The sequence below is a fragment of the Balaenoptera borealis genome (genome assembly GCF_965194805.1).
Source record: "Balaenoptera borealis genome assembly, chromosome: 7".
NCBI classification, from domain to species: domain Eukaryota; kingdom Metazoa; phylum Chordata; class Mammalia; order Artiodactyla; family Balaenopteridae; genus Balaenoptera; species Balaenoptera borealis.
This window is the reverse complement of record NC_138864.1, coordinates 96,920,274-96,930,700: the sequence shown is the minus strand read 5'-3', so window position 1 is coordinate 96,930,700 and position 10,427 is coordinate 96,920,274. Positions and strand designations below refer to the sequence as shown.

At 32.4% G+C, this 10,427-nt stretch overlaps 1 protein-coding gene across 2 annotated transcripts in view; it reads right to left on the bottom strand.

The window, feature by feature from the left end:
* Positions 1-361: 361 nt before the first annotated feature.
* CAPZA2 (capping actin protein of muscle Z-line subunit alpha 2) overlaps positions 362-10,427 on the bottom strand; it is a 53,972-nt gene continuing 43,906 nt past the window's right edge. The window contains exons 7-10 of one of the 2 annotated variants that reach the window (XM_082400140.1): positions 7,993-8,071; positions 5,843-5,914; positions 2,602-2,664; positions 362-1,880 (exon numbers count right to left, since the gene is read on the bottom strand). In XM_082400140.1, coding sequence (XP_082256266.1) covers positions 1,740-1,880; positions 2,602-2,664; positions 5,843-5,914; positions 7,993-8,071 — 355 coding nt within the window. In that variant the 3' untranslated portion in view covers positions 362-1,739. The remainder of the gene's footprint in view (positions 1,881-2,601; positions 2,665-5,842; positions 5,915-7,992; positions 8,072-10,427) is intronic. The other variant, XM_082400141.1, reaches the window with a different exon arrangement.

The window sequence follows — 10,427 nt, the reverse complement described above, 5'->3', positions numbered from 1 at the left end:
TATACACTAATATGTATAAAATAGATAACTAATAAGAACCTGCTGTATAAAAAAAAATTAAATTAAAAAATAAAGAATAAAATAAAAACAATTACATATATTTTTATGACAGCATTCTAGGTCATAAAACAGAGCCAAAGTAATTGACCTTCAGGGGATATAATCCCATGATAGCCCAGTTGACACGATTAAGCTAATCAATTAAAGATTCACCTCGTGTTTAGTTCAGAATCATTATCAGACTTTTGAAAATGTGTTTTAAAAAAGAGAATAATTAACACTGCTAATTCATTTTCTTTCAGAATCTCAATATGACAAAACTTGTATTTTAAAACTAGAAAAAACGATTTAACCAAAAATGTCATAATTTCATATTATATTCTCAATGCTTTCAAAGCCCAACCATTAAGAAATTAAACAACATGCTTTCATTGAGAGAATTTTTAAAATCTATACAATTCAAGCTAATGAAATATTTTATTGTACAAAATAAAAGTGGTGTTTTTAAAAAAAACATTTCCAGGCCCAGACATCCGCAGGAGTATGTGAGGAAAGGATTCCACTGGAGTATAATAAGCAATACTCAACTGAATGAAACCACAAATCCACCCTCCCTATAGTAAATACTAACATTCGCCACAGGCTTGAAATTCCTGTAGCATCAGTAAATGTATTTTTAAAAATATTACAAACATGCTTATGATGCATAGGAAGATGGAAAAATTTAGACTTAACTGCACACATGTACTCCCAGCTTTTCTAATTTACAACCAGTTAAGAATCACAAATATCCAAAGAAAGTATTTTAAAATAGTATATATGATTCACTGGTAAGTGATTTTTATACTCAAATAAATAGTATAAAATGAAATATCCTCATTTCATTTTAATGTCACATTGAATTTTAGTACTTTTCAATCCAAGAAAAAAATAAACTGAGACATGGTCATGAGTTCAGGATTATATATATTACAATTTGCCTTGTTATAATACATTTGTGGCTTTATGATAAAAATAACTCAGGGACATATGGAATCCAAGCTAATTTGCATAACTGTCACAAGAAAAAAGCATTAAATGCATTTCTGAAATAAGTATTTTCATTTAATTCAGAATCTCAAAACAGCATTAGACCTTGGCCTTGTTTAAAAAAAGTTTAGTTAAACACTAAGCTAGCTAAATAACCTTGAAAGGTTTAAACACAATTGATATAGAAAATGCTTTCCCTCTAATCTCAATCTTACATAAATGAAAGAGGTAAGGGGGAAAAGGTAGACAATTTCTTTAGCAGCATATATGGCTAAATCCATCAACCACCTTAAACTAGAATGTCCATTATTGACCCCATTAAAAAGAACTGGGCATATATCAAAAGTTACCCACTTCATAAACCAAAAGACAATAATTTTAGGGTTACAGTAAGTAAAATATTTTTGAAACACTTCAAAAAACTTTTGACGTTAAACTAGAGGAATCATGTCTTCATTGTAAGAAAGAAAGGCATAAAAGAAAGTAAAAGACATTTAAACTAAACTGATTTTCAATCTTCTTTGAACAAAAGAAATAAAAAATAATGGTTGATTAGCTAAGCTCTGTGCTCTAACCAAACTAATTAATTACAGTGATTTTAAATGGCAACAGCCCATCTGACTGGGTAGCTTGACAGTTTTGAATACTTTTGCAATGATTTTTTTTAAAACGCAAAGACACTAAAATGATCCGGTCATGCAATGTTCATCTTATGCATTCTGCATCTCTTTGCCAATCTTGTAGCTAAGGATCTTGTTCCAATCAATCTTAGTGCGTGTAACTGGCAACTGTCGACGTAAGGCTTTGAAAGTAGTGTCCGACATTGTCTGATAATTCTCACTGATGGCAGTCTATGAAAAACAGTAGTTAAAAGTTTAAAGAAATAAAAGGAACGGAACAATGTATAAAACACACAGATGTTTTAGGAAAAATCTTTATTTAAACAGCCTGTTTCACTGTTTTTAAAAAGCCAAATAAAAACCCCAATATGGTTTTAAAAGCTATTTATAAAAGCAGCTAAAAGAAAAAGCTTATAATCATTTTGAATAAGTAAACTTAATAAAATGAAATTATAAATTAGATTTACTATCTGTGTGTCCTCATTTTGGATCTATTTTACTATTTCTCTCAGAACAATTTCACAAATTACTGTTTGCAAGGAGTGGAAACTTGTCCAATACACAAATTAAATGCTTAAATTCAAGAGTGCAATTTAGAAGCAGGTAAAGAATGTAAAAGAGTACAAAATGAAATATGATCTAAGGAGATCACATATAATCCAAATGCTTTGGGAAGTACCTCCTAAAGTAGAATTTCCAATCAGAAACAAAATAACCATTTAAAATCTTGGCCTATTTTGACCAATACTCAGAAATTACAGTTGGCTAAAACTGAGTTTTAGCTACATTTTGACAAGTTTGCCCTTGAACTAAAACAAACAAAAAACACACAAAAAAGACTATCTTATTATAGTGAAACAATGAAAAAATTCAGGCTTATGACTGAAATTAAAACTTCAGTGCCATTATTTACAAGCAAATATAGATTATACAATATTTTTGAAAATCATACCTGGTATTCATTTTCTGCAGCCTCTACAATCTTTATAAATTCTTTTGCTGTTTGTACCTCATTCTGAATGAAAAACAAAATCAAAAGTAAATAAAATAGTAATTTAAAACTACACCATTATTACTTTTAAATAGGTATGTCAATAGATGTATGTTTAATGATTTGTTAATAAATAACACAGATGGAAATTATGACAAAGGGAAAATATTGTAAGATGAATTATTCTAAATTCAAGGGGAACTAGGCAAAACTGTTTTAAAAGTCTACAGAATGAGCATGGCTTTAGTGTTTCACTGGTTAAGGAAAGCAAAATCTTAATAGTACATGCTGATGGAAAATTCAATTATAACACTTAACGAGCATTTCAAAAATCTTTACGGGTAAGATGTTAGTCACAGATTTCTAATTAATGACTATATTGCTAAATATTTACTGAACAATATTTACCACCATAATGATACATTTAAAAAATATTACCAATTAGAAAAAGCATATTTTAAAGTTTAAGGTGCATTTTTTAGTGTTTAAATATTTTCTGGAAAAAATTTAAAAAAAATTTTTTTATATTGGAATTTTATTCCGATATAATGCATTTCTTTGCTTCTTTCCTAACACTAAAAGTTAACAAGTGTTGATGTAAAATTATCGAACACCTTACTTTACATATATTATTTATATATATTTACACATGTATTTATATAATGGGTACATTTTTTCTATCCAAAAACAGTAAAGCAACAATGAAAATCCTCTAAGATAAAGTGAAAAGGTAATTCCTAAAACACTCAGCACAAATTGGCATATTAGTCAAGTTTAATTACTACAACGAGATCTCACAACTCCACAGTCTATAATTTTGTAGACAAATCTCTCTTAGGAAGACTCTTTACTCAATGTCAAACTCCTCAAAGAATACTAAGTACCTTGTTACACAAATAATATTACATATATACTCACGATATAAAACTATATTGAGTACAATGTCTCATGGAAAACCAGACATTAGTAATTATCTTTCCTGGCAATTTTGCAAGAAGAATACTACTTAGCAAGAAAGCAGAAATCACCTAAGTGCTAATGAAAACTTGAAAAAAACCAATAGAAAAAGAAAATAAAAAAAAAGAAAATCCAAAAATCCCATAGCTTTCATTTCTTTTCAGGTAGCATCTGGCCTAACACACTCACACATGTTTCTTAATATTAAATCAAATGGTTTCTTAAATTAAAAATAAACTTTAAAAACTATTTGTAAGTTAGCTAATTTTGAATATTAGCAGTTGATGTTTATAATATACTAATGCTTTTAGGTATACAACACATTTGATAAATGTTTATCAGAAATGTCACTGTTAACATATTATAATACCTTTGGGACAAAAAAATTCTGCAAAGAAATAGTTGCATGTTCAATGAAGAGAATGTGTGAAAGACCTCTGCAGGGAAAAAAAACCGAGTTCAAAATTTCCAGAATTTGAAAGCTGAACTTCAGAAAAACTTCATTAAATCATACTCCAAATAGAGAAAAAAAAATACCATAGGGTTTAAAAGTTAAGTACAGGAGCACAGATGTAAATTTAAAAGCTAAAACTATAAAATTCGTAGAAGAAAACACTGGAGTAAATCTTCACGATCTTGGGTTACGCAATGGTTTCTATTAATATTCCAAAAGCATAAGTTGCAAAAGAAAAACTAAACTGGACCACATCAAAACTGGTATCTTCTGTTTTGCAAATGATACTACCAAGAAAGTGAAAAGACACACAGAATGGGAGAAAATATTTGTAAATCATATATCTGATATAGGACTTGTATCAGAATACATAAGCAACAATTACAACAACAATAAAAACATAAATAACCAATTAAGAAATACACAAAGAATCTGAAAAGACGTTTTTCCAAAGAAGCTATTCAAATGGCCAACAAATACACAAAAAGATGCTCAATATTATTATCCATCAGGAAAATATAAATAAAAATCACAGTAAGATGCAATTAACAGGGGCTTCCCTGGTGGCGCAGTGGTTAAGAATCCGCCTGCCAATGCAGGGGACATGGGTTCAAGCCCTGGTCCAGGAAGATCCCACATGCTGTGGAGCAACTAAGCCCTTACGCCATAACTACTGAGACTGCTCTCTAGAGCCCACGAGCCACAACTACTGAGCCTGCGTGCCACAACTACTGAAGCCCACGTGCCTAGAGCCCAAGCTCCGAAACGAGAAGCCCCCGCAATGAGAAGCCTGCACACTGCAACGAAGAGTAGCCCCCGCTCACTGCAACTAGAGAAAGCCACGCACAGCAACGAAGAACCAAAAAAGCAGCCAAAAATAAATAAATAAATAAATAAATAAAAGATACAATTAATACCAACTAGGATGGCTATAATAAAAAGGCAGACATAAGTTTTGGTGAGGATGTGGAAAAACTGGAAACCTTATATACAACTGATGGGAATGTAAAAATAGCGCAGCAACTTTGGAAGCAGTCCGACAGTTCTTCAAAAGGTTAAACTAAGAACTACCATACAACCCAGCAATGCCACTACTATGTATACATCAAAGAGAAATTAAAACAATGTCTACACAAAAAACAGTACACACAAAGGTTCATAGAAGCAAAAAGTAGAAAACAACACAAATGTCCATCAACTGATAAATATATAATGTGGTATATGGATTATTATTTGGCTATAAAAAGGAATGAAGTACGACACATGTTCTAACATGGATGAACCTTGAAAATATTATGCTAGGTGAAAAAAGCCTGTCGCAAAAAAATCACATATCGTAGGATTCCATTTATATAAAATGTCCAGAAGAGGAAAATCCAGAGTCAGAAAGTAGATTCATGGTTGCCTAGGGCTGAGAGGGGTTTGGGGGAAGGGCTGGTGGGAGGGAATGGGGAATGACTGCTAATGGATACAGGATGAAGGATGGAGGATGAAGATGTTCTAAATTAGATCGTGGTGACTGTTGTACAACCCTATTAATATAATACTTAAAAAAAAAAAGAAATTTATACTTTAAATGGGTGAACTGAATGGTATGTGAATTGTATCTCTTTAAATAAAGCTGCTAAAAAAAAAGTTAGGTACCAATTTCCAATTACTTACCATCTTTAATCTATCTGAAAACACTTTAATCTGAAGCAGAAATACTACTTAAAATGTTAATTCCAAAACCGCTCTAGTTGTATAGAAGTATTAGGTTGTTTAAATTTTATTTTGGAATTAATTACTTACAGACACTGTTAGGGAATCTTGTATATCTTTATGACTCACTAGCTGAACATTACCATCTTCATAATAATGAACCTATTAGAAAAAGAAATTACAGAAACCACATTACAGGAGTTATCAAGATCCTCATGGCTTCAACAATCACATCAATGCAGATGACTGCCGATTTCAGCTCTAACCTAGTCTTCTCTGCTGAGCTCCTGACCTTAAACTCCAGCAAGCCTCTTCCTGCCCTCAGGCTAGCGAGGAACTAGGTAGCAGTTCCTGTAGTTACTCAGGCAAGCCCTCCATTGACTGGACTGCTGCCCATTTGTACCTCATAGATGTTCTACTGGTATCTAAACTCAAGATTTCCAAAATCAAACTCACAATCTTCTCTCCCAACACCACTCGTTTTGTGTATTTCCACCAACCATTTAATTCCTCAAATTCAAAGACATGAATTTATTCAATAAACATTAACTGAGTGATTACTATATAAGACTGCTACTACAGGAGGTTCTAGAGACACAAAGCTTTTAAAAAGACAGCCCCTGACCTCATATTTCAACACAACATAGTAAGAGGTACGTACAAAGTACATTAGCAATACTCCAGACTCTCTCTGAGACATAACAAAGGACTTCAGAAAAGAGGTAACACTGTACTTGGGTTTAGTAAAATGAGTATAACAAACTAGGGAAGATGAGGAAACTGAGCTTAGTAGAGAAGAGCATACTTCAGGAAAGGCCTGCAGGTACTTAGGACTGGCATGTGTGTGAGTTTGGGGAGTAGGAGCTGTGGCTGGCGGAATATACAGGTAGGTGACAAGTCAACCCTGGGCCTTCTATGCCATGCAAATATGTTTGGACTATCTAGTAGGTGAGTGTACCACTAAGATGGTCTCAAGTGGCAAGTAACATATCCAGATTTAAATTTTTAAAAATCACCTTTCTTGATGGCAATGTAAAAAAGTGGATTAGGAGATGGCAAAGGGTCCAACAAATCAACAAAATAAAGTAACCATTATAAACCAGGCATCATGCCAAGTGCTGAAGATAGAACCAGACAATCCTGGCTCTCAACAAGCTCTGGCTCAACAGGGGCACATCTCAGAAATTACCCAGGTGAGAGCTAGAGGCCTAACTGAAGGAAAAAATAATGTCAACAATAATGGCTACCATTCAACAAGCACTTTATGTCTGGCTCTGTTCTAATCATTTTGCCCATATTAACTCATCTTCAAAAAACTGTATGAGCTATTTCATTGTTGCTGTTTTCTTTTTTTTAGCTGATGAGGAAACAGAAAGAGCTTAAATGACTTCCTGATGTCATACAACTAATAACTGGCAGAGCTGGGATTCAAACTCAGGCAGTCTGGTTTCAGAATCCATGCTCACAACCTCTATTTTCTAGCCCCTAAATGACAGTCACACCAAGACATAACAAGTAATAGGATAAAAGACTAGAAATAATGTTTACTGGAGTCAAATGATAGAGCAGTGCATCTGATTCATCTTTATTCCTTTATGGCTCTTAGCATAATACCTTTCATGATAGTTAAGCAACAAATGTATTGAATAAATAAGTGAACCAAGATAGAAAGAAATTAGTATTTTTCTTTAACTTATTTAGTAATATTCATATTTACATCCTCTTAGTTATCAAATTTCTTCTATATAAACATTTGAGCTTACACTGAGTCAATTCTAGTGGGTTTCACATAAGAAGCCAAATATGAGTACAGAAGATACTTAGGATATATGTAGTATGTACATGTGTTAACATATATATATACTTATACATCTATACACACACATATATTAATATTATACCTCACTCAACTCCACTCCAATTCAAAAGACAGAACAGCACAACTCAAACTCAGAAGATGGTTGGATGAATAAATTGTATGACGAGCAGACCAAATGGTAGCATCTAATGTTAGCTGTGTTTTTAGAATCTGTCAGCTATCCTTGCAGATTTTTGATGACTAGGGAATGAACTGCAAGGTTATTTAAAAGATGAAATCAGCACTACTTGTTTTTCCCATTACCTCAAAACAAAGACCTGGAAAAGAAAGTTATTGAGTACTATGAAAATGTAAACATATGAATTAGTTGCTTCTCTGCTCAGAATCATCTAGAGATCAGCAAATTCTTTTTACTTCATACCTGAATTTTCAAGATGCCAACCACCTGAGTGGTTGAAGGAGTGATTGTAAACTTCCACTCTGACCTCCAACGACCATTCCTTAAAAATAAAAACAGCAGCTGTAAATAAGGTAGGGAAAATAATTTGAATAAATTTTAAGTTCCAGATTTAAATTTCACTCTACAGTATAAGAGAGTGTGGGGGATGGACGCTGGACATTCTTTTTTTTAATCCCTGAAATATTCAGAAGAGTCAAGAGGTTACGTTCAGTTATGAGCTACATTTAACTTAATCTTCATCCTGCTGATAAGAAAGGACCTATATAATGGATGCAACCTCAGAATTCTAAAGCTAAGGCTTAAAATACAGTTCAAAACTACATCAGTTTTCTGACTTATGCTTTAATTAAGAAAAAACTGAATAAATGTTCAGATTACCAGGGGCTTTCACAAGTTTACCATCCAGTGAATGATACAAAATCCAGTAGTTTTAAAAGAATGGATAGTAATACAACATTCTTAAGGAGATTTTGATATCTGGAAAGAGAAGGGCTTTAAAGGGTTATAAGCATCAGATTTTTTTCCCTTTTCCAATTTTAGGTTCAAAGTTTCCACATAAAAGGCACATACATCCTCCTCCTAGACCCCAAAATGATTTTTGGTATAAAATTGATACAGATTAATCGTAAGAAACTGTGACATTACAAACAAGCAACAGGCATGTTATTCATTTTTGTCTCCTAGATAATGAATTTTATCCTAATTTTTTCCTGACAGCCTTTTCATAGCAACTCCTTTTCTTCTGACCTCTATTTGCTCTTTTGCATACTAAAGACATATTCTGATACGTAAACTTATACCTGGCAGTTTTTTTTTAAACAGTATATATTTCTAAAACAGTCACAGAGCGAATGGATCACTATACTGGCTTTGCTACAGAATTATTTCTGGGTTCCCTTCAATATTCAATATTGCAGTCTGCCCAATCACAAAAACCTGCAGAATGATAGCACTCTCATACCTAAAGTTAACACTTACCATTTGAAAAGTACTATTATTAGAACAATGTGTATGTTCTACAAAATAAAACATAATTTTATAACATGGTTTGATTTTGAGTGACTTAGCCAAAATTATCCATTGAAGCTTGGTTCGAAAAAGAACTTAGATCTATTCATTTTTATTTCATGATTCCAAAAGAAGTTATTCCTTTTATTTAGGTATTAGTATCAAGCACTAGTGAGTTCTAAGCATACACATTTCTGATTTATAATGACAACGTGCATATATCACCACTGATTGTGAAAATTAAAAGAAAAAAGTAATTCCAAATCAAGTAATCGTACCAATTTGAGAACTATTTCAAAAGATCCTTCCAAAGGCATTACTATATAGTAATAGTAAACTGCACTGCATAGACAGTACCCTTTCTTTCATCAATGGAGTAAACAGTCAAGATGTCCTAGCTTTTAATTATATTCTTCCCTTCTCTTCTATTAATGCTTTAATTACAAATGTGTATTTATTCAACAAACACTTATTAAGCCCTCAATACTGCTAGATGTTAGGGAAACAGTAGAGACCAAGAAAAGAATGTCCCTAGTGAAATCTAAGAAATGACCAAGACCAGAATCTTCTGATTTTTATGCTATCTGCATTTGAGGTGAACTGAAGTAATTTCTTTGTACCAAAATATTTAGATTTTACTGAGGTTATTGTGATATGTGATGTCTAGCACTTTGGAATGTCATAAAAAATTATCTTTTCCAAAAAGTGGAAGTGATTTTTAGCTTCAATGATGTAATGTTCATAGTGGTAGTTTAGAAAAAAAAATTCAGATACGTGAAGTGAAACAGACTAGAAAATTCAAGGACATCATTTTCATTTTATATATGCTAACACTCAAACTGTATTTCTGAAAACTAGTAAATTTACTGTAACATCTCTCAATATATTTTAAACTAAAACTTAGTAACGAGTTCAATCCCAACAAAATTGATTTTATTATATATATATCCTGGCAAAAACAGCATAAATTAATAGCAATTTTGTGAAGACTTATTTCTTAGGATACTGGTAAATTAATGCTACAAGTTTTTAGGCCTAAAATAGAGAAACTACATTTATATCAAGGCCATACAAGTAAGTTAATACAACAGAATTTTTAGGAAACTGCAGCTTGTCATTAAGGCCTATGTTTACAAATAGTATTTACTTTCCTTCAGTGATAATGGATCTCTCTCCTCCAAAAGTTCCTGTAACCTTGCATTTATTTCTGTGATGGTTAAGTAGTGGAGCAACCTTGGGCCATAGACCAAACTGGTCCACAGGGGTTACTGATACCTGCTACCCTACCCTTAACAGCACCACCAACCAACTCGGCTAACAAGTCAAAGACTAATATACTTAAAAGGTAAATATTATGACCATACTTACTCTGACAGCCTCAGAATGTA